The sequence below is a fragment of the Primulina huaijiensis genome, chromosome 3, assembly GCF_012295235.1.
Source record: "Primulina huaijiensis isolate GDHJ02 chromosome 3, ASM1229523v2, whole genome shotgun sequence".
In the NCBI taxonomy this organism is placed as follows: domain Eukaryota; kingdom Viridiplantae; phylum Streptophyta; class Magnoliopsida; order Lamiales; family Gesneriaceae; genus Primulina; species Primulina huaijiensis.
The window spans coordinates 23,649,364-23,674,074 of NC_133308.1; the positions used below are offsets into that span (position 1 = coordinate 23,649,364).

General features: G+C 31.3%; 2 protein-coding genes, 2 long non-coding RNA genes, 1 other non-coding gene and 1 pseudogene across 5 annotated transcripts; 4 read left to right on the forward strand and 2 right to left on the reverse strand.

The window, feature by feature from the left end:
• The first annotated feature begins 1,398 nt into the window (after positions 1 to 1,398).
• On the forward strand, positions 1,399 to 1,938 carry LOC140972275 (uncharacterized). Its single transcript, XR_012174483.1, has 2 exons — positions 1,399 to 1,469; positions 1,637 to 1,938. It is a non-coding gene; the product is annotated as an uncharacterized lncRNA (long non-coding RNA).
• Positions 1,939 to 2,686: 748 nt separating this feature from the next.
• Positions 2,687 to 4,891, reverse strand: LOC140972276 (two-component response regulator ARR17-like). The gene is made up of 5 exons (XM_073434726.1): positions 4,115 to 4,891; positions 3,674 to 3,756; positions 3,248 to 3,328; positions 3,089 to 3,159; positions 2,687 to 2,995 (listed from the first exon to the last, which is right to left on the reverse strand). Exons 1-5 carry the CDS (start codon positions 4,248 to 4,250, stop codon positions 2,875 to 2,877), a joined length of 492 nt encoding a protein of 163 aa, XP_073290827.1. The 5' UTR covers positions 4,251 to 4,891; the 3' UTR covers positions 2,687 to 2,874.
• A 1,853-nt stretch (positions 4,892 to 6,744) lies between these two features.
• On the forward strand, positions 6,745 to 6,816 carry TRNAH-GUG (transfer RNA histidin (anticodon GUG)). Its single transcript has one exon. It is a non-coding gene; the product is annotated as a tRNA-His (tRNA).
• Positions 6,817 to 13,713: 6,897 nt separating this feature from the next.
• Positions 13,714 to 16,809, forward strand: LOC140973878 (uncharacterized; annotated as a pseudogene).
• Positions 16,810 to 20,416: 3,607 nt separating this feature from the next.
• LOC140973879 (uncharacterized) lies at positions 20,417 to 24,413 on the reverse strand. The gene is made up of 4 exons (XM_073436985.1): positions 24,054 to 24,413; positions 23,816 to 23,972; positions 21,291 to 21,418; positions 20,417 to 21,146 (listed from the first exon to the last, which is right to left on the reverse strand). Exons 1-4 carry the CDS (start codon positions 24,189 to 24,191, stop codon positions 20,805 to 20,807), a joined length of 765 nt encoding a protein of 254 aa, XP_073293086.1. The 5' UTR covers positions 24,192 to 24,413; the 3' UTR covers positions 20,417 to 20,804.
• Positions 21,427 to 22,858, forward strand: LOC140973880 (uncharacterized). Its single transcript, XR_012174696.1, has 2 exons — positions 21,427 to 22,296; positions 22,354 to 22,858. It is a non-coding gene; the product is annotated as an uncharacterized lncRNA (long non-coding RNA).
• Positions 24,414 to 24,711: the final 298 nt, after the last annotated feature.

Sequence of the window (24,711 nt, forward strand, 5' to 3'; positions counted from 1 at the left end):
CTTTATCTATGAGACGGATCAACCCTACCGATATTCACAATAAAAAGTAATATTCTTAGCATAAAAAGTAATATTTTTTCATGGATGACCCAAATAAGAGATCCGTCTCACAAAATACGACCCTTGAAACCGTCTCACACAAGTTTTTACCAATATTTCTAAAGCCAAAGGGTTATTATAAAACATTATTCTTGGCTCATGGCAAGAAATTTGAGGGGTTTATTTTGTTTTATTTTTGGAGTTCTAAGGAAGAGTTTTGGAAAATAATTATTAAAAAAAATTTTCTGAAATAAATTGTATATTGTTTTTATTTTGGCACAACAAGACTTATCGTAGATTCCAAATCAAATAAATAAATTACTTAATCAAAAAATAATATACTTTTAGAACATTACATTTTATGTTTAAAAATGAAAAATCTTAAATTTAATTAATCAAATATATTATTATTTATTTAATATTATTTCACGTCTTTCTCAACAATATTAATAATAACAATATTATTTATTTATCTATACAAACACATCAACCCAATTTACCCAACTAAATGGATGTAACTCGGACTCCTCGTTAGAAGCAAAACCCTTTTTTATGATGATAGACTCATAATCATTATCATTCGATAGACACGTAATAAATCCTTCATATTAACGTAATAGTCTATAACTTATACCAGTCAAATAAACCGTATTAAAGAAATTTTGTGTGATCATATTTCTCGAGAAGATATTGATAGGAGAATAAAATTCATGAATATTAGTCAAATACTCAACTTCAAGATTAAGTCAGACAAAAACTTTGTTCTAAGGAAGAAGACAATAAACGTAAATGATAATGTTTTTAAATTGNTAAAAAAAAAAAAAAAAAAAAAAAAAAAAAAAAAAGGAATGAAAACAAGAACTAACAACGTCTCTCGATTTCAGCAAAAGTTGAACAAGCAATCGTTTATTTAAATAAAAACGAAAAAAAAGTTATGCTGTTGAAAGCTTTACATTTTCCAATTTACGATTATTATTATGTCGATAAAAAATCCAGCCTACGTATTCCCATTATCGAAATTAAATTGTGAAGTATATATTATTATTTATATTTTACAATAATAATGAACGCGAAAATTCTATAAAGTTATTATAAAACAATATAAACTTTTTTTTTAAAAAAAAAATCTCTATTAAATAAATATTCAAATTAAATATAAAAAACTTTAATTTCATATTCAAAAGTTATAAATTCTAGTATATATTTTTCTAGTTTTTTTTTTACTAAAAATTAGTTTAACACGGGAAAAAAATTATTTTATACATCAAGAACTTTGTAGATAGAATTAATTAGTATTAATTAATTTGGTGGCCACAACGCGCATTTAGCACGATTTGTAAATTGTGAGGTTCTCCACTCTAAATAAACTTNCACGCGCATGCAAAATTATTATATCTCCTATACAAATTCATCAACAAAGGGCCATCCAGGTAATTTAATTTTTTCATATTTGAAACAAAAAATTTAACAAATTGGATTAAAAAGTGTCCATAGATCACTAGTTGTTGCTGCTGCAATCTGTATATCAATATTCTCAGAATACTGGAATTCTTGGATTTGAGTTTTTTTTTTAATGATTTGTATATATATTTTTCAGATATATATACGAAATCAATGGGCCACGATCGCCATCACCACCACCATGACCACGGCCTCGACTATGGCGATCCGATCGTGGCTTGCTGCTGCTGGCCATGTTTATTGGTTTCCTCTGTGTTTAGAATGATAGGGAGATGCATGTTTGTTGTGTGTTATCCTGTGCTGCAGTGCTGCGGATGGGATGATTGTAGGCATCATCACCACAACCATTTTTATTGATATATTTTCATGTTCATGTTATAATTCTGGGAGATTATGTATTAATAATTTTCTTTTTGAATTCGGTGGGATTGATTAATATATTATAGTGGGATTAAATTCTTTTTGTTCGATTTGGCTTTTGATCATTCGGACGTCTGATAGATTTTTTTTTCCCATTCTTGGTTAAGTTCATCTGTTCTGACTGTTCATGCAAAAACTCAAACATAACATTTGATTGACAGATAAAAAGTATTACAAAGTTACAATGTTTGGTATATATCAAGGGAAAATTGTATTTTTGGTAATGTATATTTATTTTTTTGCAGTTTCATTTTTTTCAAATTTTAGTTTTAGTCTGTTATATATCTTTGTGTTTTTAGAAATTTTGGTCATTTTTCCAACGTGAAGCAACTCGGGAACCACACTAAAAAAGGCAAGAGTTCACATTATTTCTCGGTAAGACAAATCTATTTCGCTTTATGGGATATGAAATCTTCTCCGAAAAATTATTTCATATGGTATTATTATGTTGTACTTCACAAGAATATGGAATTCGCAATGCTAAACACAAGGTAAAAAAAAAGAAATATATGTGATGCAATTTGATGTGCTAAAATGAATCTCTCGTGATCGATATAATGGTTCTGGTTGTATTTAATCAAGAATGCTCAAGTCCTCATGATGCACCTTATCGATGTGATCTATTCTTGTAGGCATACAATGCTACCTTTCTGACATGCGAACGGGCTCGATTTCGATCTCGAGTGCAGGACATAAAAAATGGAAATAAGTGTACTGAACTCGTTTATTCGTAGCTTGGATTTCATTTGGTCAATCTGTTTTTATTCACATTAGGCTAAACCCATAGAGAATAACTGAAAATTATGACAATATTTGTAAATTATGGCATAAAGAAGATGCAAATCCACATTGATGTGTGGCTAAACGGCCAATAAACCAACTGAAAATTTGCAACCTTTATCAAGAAAACACTGTCTAAGAAATAAGAATTCACAGAAGTACTCAAGAACTGAATCAGACCAAGATTTTGGAGGATGTTCCAACTGAGGATTGTAGCAACTGGCAACTCAACTTCTTGACGTCTGAGTATTTAAGAGGCTTTAGCATGAACATTTGTGCGCCTTCCTCTAAGCACCTATCGATCGATTCAAAGAATTATAAATGAGATACCTAACCGTAACACGTATAGAAAAACATCTTGAACTAAGACAAGAAACATATGAATTACTTGTTTATACGAGTTGGGACGTTTTCGGATGACATTATGATAACAGGCACATCCTTCATGACTGATGATTCCTGCTTAGGAAGATTTCAACATGAACTTTCCAAATTCTCGTATTAGTCAAGTGAAATTATTCTACATTGGGAGTTCATAACAACTCACCTTAATTTTCTTGAGCAGTTCATATCCGGTCATTCCCGGCATGCAATAGTCTGTGATAATCATATTCACCTTTGAGACCTTCTGCATTACAAAAAGAAACGAGGGACTCGAAAATGTCAACATTTGGTTCGACGAATATGCAGAAAAGATCCCTAAGATAAAACTGGATCTGGGATTTAGTAGTTTGCTAAAATGTTAAATGCTCTGCTAATATCTATAGAGCTGCAGCAAGTGAATCAAGCCGCTTGGCCAAAGCTCGACCTATCAAACTCGAGCAACTTCTTACTTCTTTAGTGACACACCAGTTCTATAATTTCCAACTTTTCAAAAAATTGAGTGAGTTTTTACTCATGAGAGCCAAGTTCAATATTTCGTTTGCCGATCAAATCGAGCTCAAACTAAGATAATAATTGTGAAATTGCTTACTTTGTTATTCACATTGCTGCTCTGGTTGTTATCTCCTAAACCAAGATACTCCAATGCCCTCACTCCATTTTCTGCAGTAGTCACTGCAAGAAAACCATATATAGGTACATAAACTCCTTTTTTTTTTTAAAAAAAAGCAATTTTTGTAAAAATGAACATTCACACTCAAAATTCTTAGATTTTTCCCCTTGCACCATTGATTTTGTTGAATTATCTATCAAGAAACAAAAACATCGATAAGTTTCTCACCTCAAGCAAGCCTCAAAAAAGATACTACATGGTAGGCAATATTCTTACCAAAATGACATTTTTATGTGAAAATAAATTCATTTCAAGAAACATAAACTCTACATGGCAATCAAGGCATTCACACACACACACTGAGATTCAGTAAAATTGAGACAAATTTTAGCCCAAAAAGAAGAAAATTGCCATTAATACCTTTGCAAGATGAATTCTTGAGCAATTTCTCAACAATTTTACGATCAACTAAATTGTCATCAACCGCAAGAACATGAGGTTCTTCCACATCACCCACCATTCCCTCTGTGAAATCACCAGAACCCGAAGTATCCATTTTTATCACTTTCTTGACTATACAGCCAGAACCCACCTAAAAATAGCACCAAAAAACACACTAAATTATATCCATAAAAATTGAAAGCCCACCAAGAAAGAGAAGGAACGCAGAGTCCCCCAGTGTGGTTGGTGGTTTTTAAAAGAATGAAAGACCCAAAACCTTTTTGGGTTTTCAAGAAAAAAAATTCAAATTTCCAAAGTTTGTCACAGATATTTCGTGATCTCCTTAAGTTTCCCTGGATTTGATGCAGTATTCGATCACCAATAATATCCCGTTTTCGTTTAGAAAATAAAAACAAAAATCCAATTTTTCCACCTCCAGTACAGTATCAAAATCAGTATCAGAATCAATGTCAGAATCTCCTCACTGCTCCATGAGATCCTACACTGATGCTACTACTATTATGGAGTACTAATCTTTAGTTTTCTCGCATTGGGTCTTCCTATTAATAACCGTGCCATATCTTCACAGGATTTTGCATTGAAAATATGGTAGTACATAGCCATAGCCATAAATGATGAAATCTCACAACATTAGGCTACTGTAAATTTCCGAATCTTTCGAAAAGATGAGAAAAATGGAAATGTGGTTATTTCTTTCCAGGAAAAGAAATAATGGCCTTAGGACATAAGCAAAACACGTCATGTAGGATCATGGCATTCCCCCTATGAAACTCGTATTTCCAAGTCCTGGATCAGGAAAATAAGTATATGAAAAAAGACTAAAGTATTTGGATTTTGGTGTTCTTATAGCCTATTTGGATTGAAATATATGTTTCATGGTAGGAATCAAAGACTATTTTCCCCAGATGTTATATGATTTTGGCTTTCTTTGCTTACCTTAGCTCTATACAGAGTGTGTTGTGTTCCATGGATCTGAAGCAAAAAAAATCTAAAAATGAGTTCTCTTGTTGTGATAAATGATAATAAAATTTAGTTAGCAAATAATAAATATTATATAAATATACCACAACAATATATTACATGAAAAAAAATAAATAAATATTTAAAATAATTACATAAATAATATTCATCTAGCTCTTTTAAGAATAAAAATATTTATCGAATCTTTATAATCTAATTGTCGAATCATTTCTTTATCAATTAACAATATAACTAGTTCATTTAGTCTATGTTGTGACATTGTTGATGAAAAATAACTCTTTATTAATTTCAAATTCGATAAACTTCTTTCTGTCATTACAATTGTTACTGATATGGTTAACAAAATCTTATAGACAATATAAATATTTCGAAATAAACTATTCAGTTTAGGGGTGGGTACGGTACGATATACCGTACCGAACTACGGTACCGTATACCGTACCGTAAATATCGGTATGGAATTTTTCCATATCGATACCGATACCGGAAATTCGGTATACCGAATTTTCGATATGAAAAAGTTCATACCGGATACTGTACCGACACCGAAAATTTTGTCGGTATACCGAAAAAATGTCGGTATACCGAACTTATATTTTAAAAAAAATAATAAAAAAATTATTTTCGGTATTTCGGTATATACCGAAATACCGAAAAAAAAATAATTACGTACCGTACCGAAATTTTCGGTATATCAATTTTTTCGGTAATTTCGGTATTTTTTCGGTACGGTATTTCGATATTTCGGTATATTTTCCCAGCCCTAATTCAGTTTCGTCAAAAACTGTAGCATATTTAAAAATTGTTGAAATTTCATACAATACTTCATCAAACTAGTTAAAGACTACCTTTTTAACTTCTTTGAACTCAACAAATACCCTAAAGTCTCTTGATATTGTTTAAATTGTTCCAACCAAAATTGAAAATAACTTGGAGTTTGATAAATTATAAACATAAAATATTCAAATTTGTCTTCTTTTTATTTAATATTGGGCTAATTTTTTTATTTCACTAAGCCACCTACTCAAAATATATATGTAATAAAAAAAATTTATGCCCCCTCTAAGACGGTGGTCTCCTTAGCCTCATAGAAGGTCCGACCCTGGCTCTATACTTGGGGATGTTTCCTTAATTTATATTTTGGATTATTACCCACATAACCATTAAGATTATCACAGAACTGCTACGAGACAGTTTTATGAGTCAATTTCTTGATACAGATCTTCAACTCGACCTGACTCATAAAAAAATATTATCGAAAATAGAAACGTGAAACTATCTCACATAAAACCTATTATAAGATTATATATGCAGTGTATGGCCGTCAGCTAGACTAAAATGATATGAATTTTACATGTGCTTAGGTATGCTCGACTAAATGACATGAACTTGACATGTTTCATATATTATGCATCGATAGCAGTTTAGAAGCAATATTGCCATCGCCTCGACCAAATGGCTTGAACTTAACTGATACGTTTCGTGTGTGGTCCGAAATGTGTAACAAGAGATTCGTGTGTGTTGGCACGAGTTAATGATTAAAAGTTCAAGGTTTGTTAAGAATTGAATGTATTAATATAATGTTACTTGGAGAACCAACACAAGAAGTGGCTGTAGTTTAGTGGTGAGAATTCCACGTTGTGGCCGTGGAGACCTGGGCTCGAATCCCAGCAGCCACATATTTTATTTTGAACTATTTTTTAAAACAATAAATGCCTTATTTCTATTGACTTTTATTTATTTTTGAAATTCAATGACTTGAATTTTTATATTACTAATTTATGTATTAATTTTCGCATTTAAATAGTCACGGTTTTCTAGAGTTCTTTTTGGTTTTACTAATGGTATTCCTAAATATTATTTTTAGAAATGTAGTAATTAAGTAATGTGATTTATATTTAGTTTTTTATGTAAAAATTTTATGCCTTGTTGAGGTAATTAAAAAGTAGTAAGTATCTTCTGAGACGATCTCACGGATCTTTATCCGTGAAACGAGTCAGTCATGTTCATATTTACAATAATAAGTAATTACGTAATACTTTTTCATGAGTGACCCAATATGATATTATTATCACAAAATTGACTCATATGACCGTCTCACAAAAATTTTTGTGATTCATAAGATAATGTATTGAGGCAAAATATAATATAATTATAAAAATATTTTTTAGTGATGAAAAACTAAACTAAATACACTAATTTCATATATCAATGTTAACCTAGATATGAAAGTATATTTCAAAATAGAGAACATATTTCCAAAAACATTTCTTATTATTATTATTATTATTATTATTATTATTTATAGATTTTGTTTAATCGAATCGATAACAAGACAAAAAATGAACTTCCGTCCCATTTTTCCGGTCGGCCTAGATTCGAACTTGGAGCCCATCTCAAACCACTCACGATAATTTTTTCTTTAATAATGAAAACCCAAATAATGTACAAGTTGTGGCATGCACAAAGAAGTTGTGCTAACTTTACAGTGAATATTTTGTCACTTATAGGAAAAGGCCTCAAATTTGAAGCCTGGCCATCCTTGATACTTTTTTTTCAACATATGGTTTGTATAGATATCTATGTTTGTTTCCATGTTCAGATCGGATGCCGATGGTGATCCCGTGTCATAGATGGACTCGAATACTGTGTATTGCGCTTGCGCAGATGGAGTCGCCGGAGAAGAGANTAGTAACATGGCCTTGTGAAGTCATTAGAATCATGCTCATATATTCAAATAATTCATTTCACTTTATTTTAATAAAATAATAATATTTATTAATTAAAATATTTTAAAATTATTACTAACACTCAAATAACCGACTATCAATCCTTCATATGCCAATACTAATTTGGGAAGTCAGGACTGAAACAAGGAGTCGTTAGTTCACAATAATCGATTGTAGTGGTGAATAGGAACTTTCCTTTCTTATCTCAATATATAGGCAACTCTCATTATATGATATGGATTCAATGTCCAACTATGAAATACTTGAGAAGACGACTCGAAAACTAGGTGCAAATAACCAACCAAACTATTCTAGTGGATAGATTGAGAATTGAGAAAGTAAAACTTTTTCGGGAGGAGAGAATGCGATTCTAAAATCGAGGATGACCTTAAGTGGAGTGATCAAGTTCTGATCTGATTTTCATTCGTCACTCTTAACGTAACATTGTCGGTATTTAATCATACATATACAAAGTGTGATTAAATTTTAATATAAAATATAATCTTACGTACATTATTTTGTATATAAAATATAAAGAAAAAATTTATTTCAATGTAGGTTTATATATTATTATTTTTATTTTTCAAAAGTTAGCTTTAAATTAACTAACCCTTTTTCTTCCTTTTAGGTTATCCACAAATCTTTATATTAGTATAACATTAACTTTAAGATAGTGTAATTCTTACACTGAATACAAAACTCATCTCCAACACATCAAATCTAAACTCTGCACTAAAATGAATATTCTCGAAATATTCTTTATTATTTTATTCACATCAATTAATTTATTCCACAACATATTTTTAAACACAATAATTAAAATATCAATAATATTGAAAAAAATTTCTATATTTATATTCATTAGAAATATTAATGAATTAAAAAATATTAAATCTATTTTAAGAATTAATTTAAAATTTTTAAATATTTAATCTTATTATTTTAAATACTTAAACTTATTACTTAATTAAATGTAATTAATTGAATATTCAAAAAAAAAATTACAATCACGCATAAAAATAATATGAAGATGAATTATTAACATACAACAAATGTTAAAATGATGCCTCTGAACTAGAAATGAAACACACATATCCAATTTTTAATTAACTGAATTACTATATAAATCCCATAAATTATTGATTAGTACATTTGGTAGTGCGAAGTGAGCCTCTCTATCCCTTATTTTTTTTTATACCGAGCGAGAAATTTTTGAAATCTTATATTTTGATCAATAACCATTTTCACATTCGGAGTTGGTGCTTCCATCACACCTTAGATTGGTGTATCTAAGTCATGCTCATCCTTGATAATCATAGTATGCATTATAATACATACAATCATTATATCTTGCAAGTGTTTCTTCTGTCAAACACATATCGGAGATGCTACAATTGCAAATCGTGATTGAAGTACTCCAAACGTGCGTTCGACATCTTGTCTATGTGACTCTTCTTTCATTGCAAAATATTTTTTTTGGGATATCGTGGATCATGAATAGTTTACACATAGTTGACCATTTATGATATTTATCATCATCTAAGTAATATCCTTGATGGTACTCCTTTCCACCAACAAAGTAATTCGTCGGAGGAGTGATACCTTGTGCAAGATTTGAAAATAGATTGGATGCTTCGAGAAAATTAATGTCATTGTTAGACCCTGGAATACCAAAAAACGCAAGCTAAATCCAAAGATCATAATCAGCAACCGCTTCCAAAATAATGGTCATAGAACCACCACAACCCGCATATTGTCCAGCTCATGCTGTTGGATAATTTTTCCATCTCCAATGCACAATCCAAGCTTCCCAACATTCCAGGAAATCCATGTTTTCCACCAATACAAAAAGTCTATCAAGATCAACGGGGGTAGGTGACCTTAAGTAGCGCTATGCAAACACCTCAACAATATCCCGAAAAAAACGTTGAAGACATTGAATTGTAGATGATTATCCTATCTTAATATATTCATCAGCAGTATCCACTGGTGTGCCATATGCCTACAACAGATCATGCAAGTTTTGTTTTGACTGAAGTTCGTAACAAAAGATCTTTGCAATCTCGTATGAAGTTAGTATTGGCGGAAATTAATAAATTAAAAACATACATCCAACAAGTTGAACAACTCCATCCAAGTGGTGCTTCAGAAATGGATATTGTGAGTTTTGTTTTGATGAAATGTCTACACTTATATATTATTATCATTGCTTTAATTTTATATACAAATAATTAGTGCAAAACAGGATGCTAATTTCAAGAAAGGTTTTAAGTTTGATCATGTATGGTGTATTATGAAAGCTACGGAAAATTTTGCAGTTTCATCAAACTCCTCAGCGTCCCCTGGATTATCACCAAGTTTAAAATAATTATAAATTCAAAAAATTTAATAATATTTAAATATAATTTTTTTATTTGACTAATATTATAAATAATTTAATTATTATTGATCATATTTTTATTATTATATTATTTTTAACCGTAATATTATAATTGTTATTAATCATTATTTAATATCAAATTTGTATTAATATTGTAATTATCACAATAAATGCATATTTATGTTATTATCAAATTTTAATTATTTTCTATAATATTAATCAATTTTTTAGTTATTTTCAGAAATTAGAATTAATGAAAATTTAATAATTAATATAATATTTTAATTTTATTTATAATTTTTTAAATCAATTAATTCTAGAAATTTTATTTATTTATTCAATCATTTTAAGAATATATTACTAATTAATATATGATGATGACATTTTAATAAATAATTAACAAAAATAATCAAGCGAGTTAGAATCATGTCAAACATCATATAATTTATCATAATATGTTATTTATCCTTACTTTTTATTTTGTAATTACTCTTATTATATATCATTTACTTATCATATCACACGAATCAAACGGTGTCTTAAGTAATGAAATAATAATGGTGGTACTTCGTCATAGTGATCACTTGGAGTGAAAAAATCAAAATTAAAAAAATATGAATATATGTCACGAACAATAGATCAATCGATGAGATTAGGACAAGAAAAAATCTTGAAATTATCCAAAAATGGAAATACTTATCGTCAACATAACAATGAATTATCGATAAAACGTATGCAACAAAATGAAAATTTGAACAAAACGAAACAAAAATAGAATAAAATCAACAACTATTGGATTTGACTGTGTTTCAAGAAGAAAACAAAATTTTAGTGATAGGTCTCAACTTTATTCAAGATTCATCTCTGTGTGAAAACTTTCGAGCCGAACAGTCAAGAATTTTGGATGAGAGGTAAGAAAGGAAACATGCATGCACCTGATACTCTCAACTAGGGATGACAATGGATCGGGGCGGGGGCGGGTTTGTCATTCCCATCCTCATCCCCGAATTCCATCCCCATCCCCACTTTTTCGGGTTCTTTAATCCCCAAACCCGAAACTTCGGGGATCAACTTCCCATCCCCACCCTCATCCCCGTTTCAAAAATATTAATATGGTAAGACGATGACGGATTCGAAGATTTTCTCAAATCAAAACTTATTATTATCTATTATTATTAGAGATAATATTAATATTAATATCAATATCAATATTAATAATAATATTATTATTAATATTTTAAAAAATAATAATATTATTATATTATTAATAATAATAATACTATTATTTTATTATTAATATTATTTTCGGGATGGGTTCGGGGATGGGGATAGTAATCCCGTACCCGCCCCGAACTACATTGGGGATTTAAAAAAATCCCCGAACCCGAACTCAAACCCGAAAAAATCGGGGATCCTCATCCCCGTTTCGGGTTTTCCCCGCGGGGCCCCAAACCCGTGGGGAAAATTGCCATCCCTACTCTCAACTATGATAAATATTAATTTGGAGACATTGGAGGATTCGGATCTAACTTACCAAAGTTTTAAAATTTCAGTGCTTGTCTTCCTATTTTATTTTATTGTATAGTAGTGTGATTTTTAATAATTTGTTATTTATTATCTTGTTTAAGTTTATGTCGTATCATTATCTTCGATTTCAAGTGTTTGGCATCTTATTTTATTTTATTTTATTTTATGTTATATTGTAATGTCTTTTTTAAGAATTTAGTGTTTTGTTATGTTTGTTTATATCATTTTTTTTTATCATATTCTTTGATTTTCAAATAATTAGTGTTTGTAATCTTAAATTGTTTTTTCAAAGTAGTATCTTTGTATTCAATGTTAATTAATTAAATTAAAATTATATAATTAAGATAATTAATTTTTTTAAAATATGAATTAATTTATGTTTAATTATTTTTGTTATGATCTATGAAACGATTGAGATGATGAATTAATTAATTTAAATAACTAAATTTATTTAAGCAATTACTCTAATTAGTTCAAATATTAAATAATGATCAAACTTATTACTTGGTTTAATATAATAATAAAATGTACTATTGAAATACATTACACATAAAAATAATATTAAGATAAAAATATTAAATATAACATTCATAGTTATCAAATTAAAATTTGATTGTTTTATTCAGTTAATAATATAATTTAAAACATAAATTTAGTTATTTATCGAATAAATAAAATTTTAAAAATAAATAGTTAAAAATTTTGATAATAATATAATTAAATTATTAATAACTAAGCTTAAAATATTGCTAAGATACGAGAATAATTTAGGGGTGAATGATTTGTCATGCAATTATGACAAATTATGTGAAATTTATGCTGTGTTAATAGTTCAAGTTAATATTTTGAGCAGACTAAGTAATTTAAGCTACTAACNTAAATGCAACAGATTAGTTCAGGCTAGAAGCTCAATAGCACGAATGATAGCAGATGACATCGATGACAATAAAAATGACTTTAAATAGAGGATGCAAATGTTTGTTTATGGAAATTCGAAGGCCAACCTTCTAACCTCTCCTTCTTATGTTTTCAGAAGGATTCTCTAGAAGATTTGATCGGTACAACTCTTTGTACAAATCCACTTTTACTTGGGATTTATCTCTTTTTAATAGGAACTTTTAGCACACTCTTTTCTTAACTCGATCTATTCTTGCTTCTGACATTCACAATGATTCTCACAAAATAATATAGCTCGTGTAGACAAGATACAAGTGAGAATAAAAGTATGTGCAAGTTGAAAATGTATGATGAAGATTAATGTAATAATAGTCTTCTCATTTCTTGATTCATCCCCTTTATAGGTGTTGATCATTAACATTAATAAATATATACGTTACTCATAGATTTACTAGATAACCGACATTTAAGAAAAAATGCCATGTGTCACCGTCGTGTTTCCAAATATAGCAACGGTTAATTCAAATTCTGTGTACAATAGCTGAACGGGTAACTAACAGATCCTTATTTCGTCTTTGCTGAGAGCTTTTCAGAATAAACTCGTAGATAACTTTTTTTGTCTTCAGAGATTTTTGTCGGATCAATCTAACAACCGATCTAGTATGTTCAGAGATTAAATGTTGATACCTTAATTCCATTCAAGTTGTTGGAGGATGCATAGCAGACCTGTTGAGTTGGACAACTTGATTTGTCTATAAAAATTTTGTTCGTCTCTTCTTTTTTCAAAAATGTTGATCAGCACACACGATATTCTTTCAACAATAGTCTTGTTAGTTTACTTCATTTGTTCTTGTAATTTATCAATCTAACTTGAGACATTATAAATTTAGTTTGTGTCAAAATTTATATTTAAATTTATGGAGATGACTAGACGGGTCCATGTCCAACTGCCACGTGGCATCACAAAAATAAAAAATAACCCAAAGCAAAATCTTCCAGGAGTGACAATTACAGAAGCAGGCCCAGTGTACTGTGGACCCTTCTCCCTTCTCTTTTTAGCTGTTGAACGTTGGACTTCGATAAAAAGTAGAGAGAGTAACGAAGAAGACAGTGAACGTCTTAAATGCTACCACCAGTGGCCGGAAAACGCCTTCGAGTCCTCCACATTGCCCGGCGTACATGCCGGTGACGCTCCCTTTGTGTCTCAGCTCTTGTTGCGCAGAGAATATTCCGACGAATCTTTCATCACACGCTTGGGCTTTGCTTCCGGATCGAACTCCTGTTTTTGGGTCTTCTTTCTTCGTTTATGTGGCGGCGTGGTTGTAGTCGTTGATGCTTTGGTACTTTAGTTTTTCTGGGTCGGTTTCATTTTTTCCCCCAGGTCTCCGTTTCTAGCCGTTGAGAGTCGAGAAAAGTTGAAGTGTATGCGTACAAGTGCATCGGTGCATGTATGTGTTTTGAGGAGGTGGAGCAGTAATAAATGTTGGGTTATGGTTCAAAACGGTTGAAAAATCCGAGTCTTTTCAGCTGGAATTTAACGTCGGTGGCTATGCAGTTAGTGGCCTCTGTTTTTCCTTTAAAGAGATAGAAAGAGTTAATGCCTTAAAACAGTCTGTGTTATGTTGTTTTTGTTGAAGATGAGGAGCCTCTTTGGAGTTCTGATTTTCATTTGTTTATCGCCGTTTTTGGCGAAATCTTTTAGCCCTTCTTTAGATGATGATGTTCTGGGACTGATTGTGTTCAAGGCTGATGTTATAGATCCATATGGGAGATTAAATTCTTGGAATGAAGATGATGCAAAGCCTTGTAATTGGGACGGGGTGAGATGCAATCCCAGATCCAATAGAGTGACTGAACTTGTTCTCGATGACTTTGGGCTTTCAGGAAAATTAGGCAGAGAAGGTCTCCTTCAGTTGCAGTTACTGCAAAAGCTATCTCTTGCAAGAAACAATCTAACAGGAAGCGTAAGCCTTAGCTTAGCTCAGCTTCCTCATCTGAGGGTCTTAGACTTGAGTGGGAATGCCTTTACCGGTTCCATATCAAGTGATTTCTTTATCCAATGTGGGAGTTTGAGATCTATATCATTGGCTAACAACAAGTTCTCCGGACAAATTCCTGAGAGTTTGGGCTCGTGCTCGATGCTTGTTTCTTTGAACTTTTCGGGCAATCAGTTTTCAGGTGTGATACCTTTTGGAGTTGGGTCATTATCTGCTTTGAGGTCACTTGATTTGTCTGACAATATGTTGAAGGGTGAAATACCAAGGGATGTTGAAGGTCTGAACAATTTGAGGATGATTAGTTTGAGGAAGAATCGGTTTAATGGTGAAGTCCCGGATGGAATTGGGAACTGTTTGTTATTGAAGTCAATTGATTTAAGCCAAAACTTACTCTCTGGTGCACTTCCAAGCACAATGCAGAAGCTTAGATTGTGCAATGATCTTGTTTTAAGCAAAAATGGATTCGTAGGAGTGGTTCCTGAATGGATTGGGGCAATGAGAAGCCTAGAGATTCTTGATTTTTCTGAAAATAACTTCAGCGGCCAAATCCCGGAGTCTTTTGGGAATCTTCAATCATTGAAGATTCTAAATGTATCCAAGAACGCTCTAACTGGGATCTTGCCTGAGGTCATAGAAAACCTTGTTAAACTTCTCTCTTTTGATATTAGTCATAATTTAATTACAGGTAGTCTTCCTGTTTGGGCATTCAAGCTTGGTTTACAGAAATTTAAGATCTCGAATAACGAGTTGAGTGGGAGCATTGATAATGCTTTGGATTCAGCATCGGAGAACTCAGTGAGAGATCTTTCGATTTTGGATGTATCCGGAAATAAGTTATCAGGTGAATTTCCGTCCGGTATTTTGAGCTTTGGAGGCTTACAGTTCTTAAATATGGCAAGCAATGAGTTCCTCGGTAGCATTCCTGCAAGCATCGGAAAACTGAAGGCTTTGAGTGTTCTGGATTTGAGCGAGAATCAGTTGAATGGTAGCATTCCGACTACAATTGGGGATTGCTCTTCACTAATGTTGTTGTGAGTTATTTGCTCGATCTTGTGATATTTTATATAAAATCCTTTTCTGGTTTCTCTATGATTTAGTTTCAACTGTTTTTGTCAATAATATTTCTGAAAGATTGTAATTCTAATCAACTATGTATAACTAGTTCCCAAGCTGCCATCTTGTTGTTTCTTGGAGTTGTGTGACGCTGATTTAAATAATTGTCGAAGTGGTTAGTTTTGTAACTAGTTAAATTGATTAACTTTTGATGGATGACTTTTATATCTTTTTATTTTTTAACAGGTAATTTGATTTGGTCAGTTTGGATCGTATCTTTAACTGCATACTTGTCAATGACTAAAGCCATGAACTTGTGATTTTTGTTATGAAACATTTCTTCATTAGTGGAGTTTAGCTGACCCTTCGATTATAAGTTCCGGACTTTGCTGAGCTAAGTTCCTTTTTGCCAATGATTGAATTTCACAGGTCTTTAGCTCACAACAAAATAGCTGGCTCCATCCCCGTATCCCTGGCCGAGCTTACATTCCTGCAAAATGTTGACTTTTCTTTCAACAAGTTGACAGGTACCCTGCCAAAGCAGCTGGCAAATCTTGCACACCTGCAGTCATTTAACATTGCATACAACCAGCTACAAGGTGACCTGCCCGCTGGTGGATTTTTCAACACCATCGATCCATCATCTGTATCTGGAAATCCATCTCTTTGTCGTGGAGCTGTTAATAGGAGTTGCCCTGCTGTCCTCCCTAACCTATTGTACTTAATCCCGACTACACCGATGCCACAACGGGTGCCATCACCGAAAGTTCTGGCCGTAAGAAAATGTTGAGCATTTCGTCCCTGATAGCCATTGGTGCAGCTGGTGCAATTGTTGTTGGTGTGATTGCTGTCACTGTACTTAATCTTCCTGTGCATGCTTCCACGTCTCAGCCTGCTGGAGCTCTTACTTTTTCAGTTGGCGATGATTTTTTCAGCCATTTGTCTTCACCAAATGGTGATTCAGGGAATCTACTCACATATAAATATACCACTTCCATTGAATACATTGAATTTATTCTTACTTCCCTTCTACATGGCTTCTTCTTGTTTTTTTCTCAGAGTTTGGTTAATTAATCTACTTACATATACGTATATCACTTCCAATTGTGAATCAGGAAAATATAATTGTCATTTTTCACAAAATTTGAAGATTACATCTATGTTTCTAAGGATTTATTTTTCTGATTATTTTGAACTCCCCTCATCTAAACTATATATTAGTCTATATTTATTTTAGTTTTATTACATTAATTTGTTTAATACATTGGATTTTTTAGGGTTTCATTTTATTTTAGTGATTATATATTTTTCTTTTTTACTTAATTATTTGATGTTACATTGGTTTCCTTGATTTAATTAATTTAATTTATTGATGGTTCGTGTTTTGTTTCCATTTCTTTTTTTTATTTTTTTTATGGTTCGGGTAATCTATATAATATACTTATCATTTTCACAAAATTATGAGATCATAGTAGTCTCGAAAGATTTATTTTGATAGTCATTTTATGCTCTCATATTCCGAATTATATGTATATGAGCAGTAATAGTTATTGAATACATTGAATTTATTCATACTTTTTCCCTTTTTGCAATTTTGCTGTTCTACATGGCTTCTTTTTGTTTTTTCCAGAGTTTGGTTAATTGATTAGTAAAATATATTTGACACTTATCACAAAATTTGAAGATTACATCTCGATCTCTAAGAATTTATTTGTTGGTTATTTTGAGCCCCCTCATCCAAACTATATATTAGTCTATATTTATTTTATTTTTATTACGTTAATTTTTTTAATGCATTGGATCTTTTAGGGTTTCATTTTATTTTAGTGATGAGTTTTTTTTACTTAATTATTTGACTCTACGTTGGTTTCCTTGATTTAATTATTTTAATTTATCGATGGTAAGTGTTTGGATCCATTTCTTTTCTTAATCGATTTTTACGGTTCTGTTAATCTATATAATATATTTATCATTTTCACAAAATTATGAGATTATATTAGTTTCCAATAATTTATTTCGATAGTCATTTTGAGCTCTCATCTTCCAAATTATATGTTAGTCTATATATATTTTAGTTTTATTACATTACCTTGTTTGGTGCATTGAGTTTTTTAAAGTCTTATTTTATTTCTGTGCCTATATATTTGGTTCCGTAGCTCTATTTAAATCTAAAAATTGAATATGCTAAAACTTACCAGACTATTTCTCAAAATGTAAATATTTATTTTATGAAGAATTTTTGTGTAAAGAAATTTTTACTAATAGTTCTTAATATATATAATTTCAATAATAAAAATAACAACAACAACAACAATATATTTATTAGTAAGCATTACTTAGTTAATGTGATACATGACAATTTTGTCATTTAAAATATATATATAATAATATATTATTATTGGTATTATTATTGAAACTCAACGGAGTATATATGTGAGTAAATAATTGTTATTATCATCTCCACTCAAAATTTGTCTCGATCAAATAGTTGAGATAAAATTTGGGTGTGATAGTATATTGATTTGCTTTCGGATGAGATCATTTGATTTGTAATCGAATATAACTCGATTAATATTATGTTAATTTAGCTAAATTAATAAAGTGAAAATTTGAAATTTTCCTTAAATAAATTAATTTAGACAATAGATGAAATTTTCAAATATTGTTATAAATTATTCGATAAAATATATTGGGATTGAGGTTGAAAATAAGAATAACCTTATTTTATTATTTGGTTGAATTAACGACAAATATTACAAAAAACTTTAATATGATACTTTATTTTATTTTTATTTTCTTACATTGTAATATTTAATTATTGTCTCATTATATATATAAAGCTTACGCATTTCTACAAGTGTGATTAAAATATGTCGGTAAATGTTATTTTTATGGTACTTTTCCAATAAAAATAGACATTGAGAGTATGTAAATTCTATATGCACTTTTTCAAATTTTTCTAATATTTTATTCGTAATTTAATTTGATTAGTTTTGATTTATTTTAACTTTATTCATAGAAAGAGAAATTAATGAGAAATTAAAAATATGATATTTTTAATTGAGTATTACATATTATTTTATTAATTGATCTATTGTGAGACGGTCTCAAGAAAAATTACCCGTGAGACGGATCAAATTTGTGATATTAACAATAATAAGTAATATTTTCGGTATAAAAATTAATAATTTTTCATGAATGACATATATAAGATATTTGTCTCACAAAATTGACTAGTGAGACCGTTTCATAAAACTTTTTGTGTTATTTTATTTATATATATATTTTACTACACATATATATTTGAGTGATATTATTTTAAAATTTTATTTCACATGAAATTTTTAATAATCAATATTAATTTACAAATGATCCATTCTGATATAAAATTAACGATACATACTATGATTCTAAAAACAAACAGAGAAAGTTAAACAAAATCTAAAAAGGTTAAAAGTTAGCAAAATCACAATTGATATTTAACTAACAAGATTAGTGATTTTATTTTAACATTATTATGATAATTTAGTTAATTAAGAGAATTTCATTTGACAATCGTTGTTCTAAGTGTACTCCATTTAAGGACATTGTGGTTTTGGTTGTGGTAAAATTCATTTTATTATTTTTCTATTGTGAATTATATTTGAATGAAAAATATATTTGTTAATTTGAGAGAACTTCATTATAATATTGAAAAATGTCATATGAATAAGTGAATATATATGATTTATAGTAATGATGTACTTTATCTATTGTGTTTTGATATATTTAGATTCATAAATGCTCATAAACAAAATGTTATTCAAACGATTTTAAACATTATTTAAATATCGTGATTATGTTTTTTTATTATTAGTTAACCACGTGTATGGCACATGGGCATTCCTAGTATTTTTAAATATATGACATTCGTCCAACAAAAAATATGCATAAAAATTGCTCTAAGGATTTCTTTATACAATTATTGTATCATATCTTGAAAATGGTTTTCAGAGTTCTTTTCAAAATGTTCAAATTTTCAATCGGAATACAGAAAAATGAGAAAACAGAAACGGAAAAAATGGGGCAAGAGTACATACTCGGTTTGGTTCTATTCGGTTTTGGTTTGGAAACTTTTTCAAACTAAATCTGATATTTAAAAGAAAAATGGAAGAAAGCTTAAAAAGTCATACACACACACATGAAACAAATATATCTCGAGTAAGTCTCTTGTGAGACGGTCTCACGAATCTTTACCTGTGAGATGGGTCAACTCTCCCGATATTCACAATAAAAAATAATACTCTTAGTACAAAAAGTAATAATTTTTCATGGATGACCCAAACAAAAAATCTGCCTCACAAAATACGACCCGTGAGACCGTCTCACACAAGTTTTTGTCATATATCCCAGGTATGTGAGATGAGATAATTAAAGTAGAGATAAAAAATTGAAAAATATGGATAATATGATTAGTTTTTACTTCAATTATAGAATTCGAACCAATCATCAGATGAAATAAGAATATTGTTATATTGACCCTATTATTTCTGCACCAAACATGGAATTTTTTTCCCTTTTCTCATAAAAGTGTCATGGCAGGCAAAAGAATTGACATATGCCATATCAGGAAAAAAACGAGACCTGTATATCTAACGATAGGTGATACATAGGAAGTGTTTCTAATCAATATCTTGTGGTATAGACTAACTCCATATAAGCAATAATATCGACCATATTTCAAGAAACCAAAAAGAACTATCAAACAGTTTGAATATTCAGCTTCTATCAGACAACAAACGTTAATTGCACAAGTAAAACCAAAATGTCTGTCCAAATTGGATGTATACGATAATTTGTGTTCACTTATGATGTATTCCGAAACTTTGTAAAATGTCCTTACTCCATAGCATATTTTTCAAACGTGGCTGCATGCATACATACAAGTTGCAAGGCTCGGTTGTTTACACTGCTCTTTGGCTATCTGTGGTTTAATTTCCGTGTAATCCAAGAGCTGACCGAGGAGTATGGTATATCTCAATCTCGATTTAAATCCTATCCATTTCCAGTTGAATAGAGCATATCCACTTCAGGGCAGGATCATATCATCTCTTTTCCACATCCCAGTCATCATCACCCCATTCTTCATCCCAATCTTCATGTGTTTCAATTGTAAATGTCGAGTTGGTTTGCTGCTCCCCCATTTCAAGTTCCTTATACTTTACATCGTCAAGGTGTCGTCCCTTCCTCTTAAACTTGCAGCACATCAAAGTTCCTCCAATGAAGAATGCTGTCACAAAAAATAAGTATGTTCCATTTACTGGTGTTACATAATTCATATAAAAACCTTTAGGTAGCGAAGCTCCCAAGTGAATGGTGCAGTTTCCATTTTCGGCGCTTAGCAATATCGAAGAATACCCTGATCCCATGTTCGATAGTAATTTTACCTGTTGCGGGAAACATGACCAAAAAATAAACACAAACTCGATCATAAAACAGAGGATGAAATCCATCCATGTTAAATGAGTAGGAATGCAGGGATGATGCCAGGACAGAAACAAAGAGGAGAAAATAAAAGTTAATAGCAGCACCTTCTTGCTTTGGTGTCCAGATATATCGGTATTCTCCTCCACAGTAACGTTTGCAGGAAAGATGGTAATGCTTAATCTGTGAGAGCTCTCACCCTCATTAATGACAAGCACATATTTCGCTTGAGATACTGCTAGGAAAATAGATACTATGAGACTTGCAACTATGATAAACTTTAAAACGAGTCCAAAAAAAGAAAGAAGCTGTATCATTAGATTTGCATTCTAACAATGTTTCCCGGCTATTTTCATTTGACAGCCAATTTGGGTTTGATATTTGATTCAAATTCATGTTTTATTCATTGTTTGTATCAATATAAGAAGTTTGCACAGTTGTCTGGTCAACTATAATAAACTTTCTATATAGTTGAGACATGATTAAAGCACCCACCGTGCTGGATCACTTGAGCTTTCCTGAATAAATGTTCGAAGCATACGACATGCTAAATTTGTCTGTTTTGTTCTACTGTTGGTTCTCCTAAGTTCTTTTGATCCACCACCGGAGGGGATCCTAAGCGGAGGGTTTCGTTTTAGACTATGCAACACATATAGATTATCTAATTAAATGAAAATACATGATTCCAGCTGAATACCAAATGAACTAGTTGTATTCAGGATGGAATGAACCTAATGGAAAGCATGCTGCAGAGCATGAACATGTAGACCCTCTAATCACTAACCCCAGTTCAATATCGAGATCATGAGCTAAGAAATTCAAAGAGAGAAGGGTTAATCAATAATTTATGGGCCAAGAACTACAATCTAAACCAAATGGGAGAACCAAGAACAAGTGATCCAAATGTTAATTTAGGCCCAATTTGCATGGTTCCGTCTAAGCCCATTAAATAAACATGGGAGGTGTTATTTCTTGCGTTATTCACAAAGCTTTGAAGTAAAAATTTAAAATTCTCTTCATGTGAGCATAACTTGGAAATGAAGAACTTATCAAGACTAATTTTTGGTGGCATTTGATTCCATTTTTGTCCACTTTGTTCTTGAGTGAACCTTGGTGGATGTTTCCATGGATTTTGCTTTAGGATCATAGTTGTAAAAAGCGTGTGCCTAGGCGCCAGGCGCACCCTACACGCCTGGGTAACCACACCGGCGCCGACTTTGCAAGAGGCGAGCCCAGGCGCACACTTCTTGCAAGGCCCAAGGCTTTCCTGAGGCGACAAAAGCGCTTCGGTATATCACTGGCCCAGTTTCTCTACTTTTTAACAAAAATGGGCTGCAAAGCTTAGAGCCCAAAGCTGGTTTAGGGGAAAAAAAGCCAAAGCTGGTTTAGAAAAAAAGCCCAAAGCATAAACCCTAAAAAATAAGAAGCGGACAGCAACAATCAAAGCCTGTTATCTTCTTTTCTGTTTTGAAAAAATAAAAAATAAAATAAAAAACAATCAAAGTCTCAGCATCAGCAAGCATCCTGAAGAAGAAGAAGAAGAAAACGAAGGGTCCCAAAATCATCAAACAAACAAATAATCATTTTTATTGATGAATTAGACATCTGAAAAGCTTAATTATTTCAATAATAACCTTTTTGTCAAATAATGATATAGTATATAAATAAGTTTTTTTTTTAAATTAATAGAAATATAGCTTCAATAAAACGCACGCCTCAGGCTTCAAGATCGCCTTGGTGTGCCCTGCGCCTCTAATAACTATGTTTAGGATTACCTAAAAAAAGGTGTGAATTCTATTCTTGTTATTGTGGACAGATTTTTCAATTATAGGACTACCTTATCAGATTGGGTGTGAAGTTGAGAACTACCTTTAAAAGGGAAAGTTGGGAACCAAATTATTGCTTTTAAATACACATCATCCCTAGACAAATGGTAGTTAAGAGGATTGTTTGCCTCATGTCAAGTTTGCTTGTCACAAGATTGTCCATTCTGCTAGTCAACATTGCACATTTGAGGTTGTGATAAGTTCTTAATGCTTTGACTCTGTTGGATTTAATTCCTTCGTGAACCAAGTAACAAATGAGTTTGGATGAGAAGAAGGTTAAATAACAAATCTAGAAAAAGGACAGTCCAATATGCCAGTACCGCCAATAAGAGACGAAAAACCAAATCGTAAAGAATGGTTCCATTTGCAAAACGATCCTAAAAATCTATATAAGAGTCTAAGACCTCAGTCATACTTTACTTTGATATAATCATCACTGACACCAAGAAAGATGACTCCATCTTAACTTCACATGTCCTCTTCTCTATTACCACCATTTAGTCAGTATTCATTAACAAAACAAACAGTAGAGACAACTCAGCTGATGGAGTAATTCATACACACTTCACATAAACATCTTTGCAACGAATTAGAAAATGAGGTCTCCTCTATTTCTTAGCTAAACTATATTGCTCATCACACTACTCACAGAAAGCATCATACATATGGCATGCATATACATAAGGATGGAACAAGTAAGTTCAAAGAAGCCAATGTGATTTATCAAGGAGGGACATAAAATCTGAAAAGTAATCATTCATTCAGCATCAGAGAAATGAACCAAACAAATAGACAAAGAAAGTTACCATTTCCATCAAAAGGAACACAGGCTGAAACATGTGATTCCTCAATACCACACTTATCCACCACCATGTCACATGTCTCCTTTGGTGAATTTACAGGACTTCCCGCTTTCCCAGAATTACTATTCTCCACAGGAACAGGGCTAGGCGATGGAGATACCTAAAATCAAACATTTTTCATGATCAACCTTAGCAACAAACGCAAAGAAAAAAATAAAAACACTATGTGGGCTACCCATACCTGAGCATTTAGCTTCGAAGCATCAGAATCCTGCTCTAATTTTCGAAAGATATAAGAAAAAGACCCATCGGAATGACATGGGAAGACAACACAAGTCAAGAAAATCACCGTTAGGGCTAACCTTAAAATTCTCATCATCCCCCAAAACTTTCTTGGAACCAAGATTAAATCTTTATCTCAATATCTGATCCAGGTTTGAACAAGATAGATCCATTGCCATATGGGTCCTTAGGAAGAACAAGAATGAGCCCAGTGTCGTGCAGATCTTCGTCAACATTGTTATTGTATTTGTAGTTTCTTGGAAGGGAAAATGGTTCGATCGGAGAGAGAGGCTACATGTTTGGAAGAGTTGACGGATCAATTTAGGAAAAGGGAACGCGTCAATGCGCTTTGTTTCGAGCTATGATGCAACTCTCTCCAAAATCAAATTAAAATTGGATTTTTAAATGTAGCATGATACCATTTCATCAAGTAAAGTTCACACCAAGTAAAATCCATAGGATTCGAAATTTATTGTAATATGTAAAACTTAAAATCTTTTAAATTTTATAAGAACCTATGGAATATTATTCCATTAGAATAAATTACATGAATTAAGTATTCAATTATATTATATTATATTATATTAAAAATAAAAGTAAATTTTAAACTCTACAAT

What these genes read in the sequence shown, in the direction of transcription:
- LOC140973879 (XM_073436985.1), bottom strand. Translation starts at nt 24,191, where the DNA reads ATGATGAGAATTTTAAGGTTAGCCCTAACGGTGATTTTCTTGACTTGT. An exon ending in TGTTCCTTTTGATGGAAATG is followed by an intron (nt 21,419 to 23,815) that starts GTAACTTTCTTT and finishes TTTTCCTAGCAG; the next exon opens with TATCTCAAGCGAAATATGTG. An exon ending in CTGGACACCAAAGCAAGAAG is followed by an intron (nt 21,147 to 21,290) that starts GTGCTGCTATTA and finishes TTCCCGCAACAG; the next exon opens with GTAAAATTACTATCGAACAT.
- LOC140972276 (XM_073434726.1), bottom strand. Translation starts at nt 4,250, where the DNA reads ATGGATACTTCGGGTTCTGGTGATTTCACAGAGGGAATGGTGGGTGAT. An exon ending in GCAGCAATGTGAATAACAAA is followed by an intron (nt 3,329 to 3,673) that starts GTAAGCAATTTC and finishes TTTGTAATGCAG; the next exon opens with AAGGTCTCAAAGGTGAATAT. An exon ending in GTCCCAACTCGTATAAACAA is followed by an intron (nt 2,996 to 3,088) that starts GTAATTCATATG and finishes ATCGATCGATAG; the next exon opens with GTGCTTAGAGGAAGGCGCAC.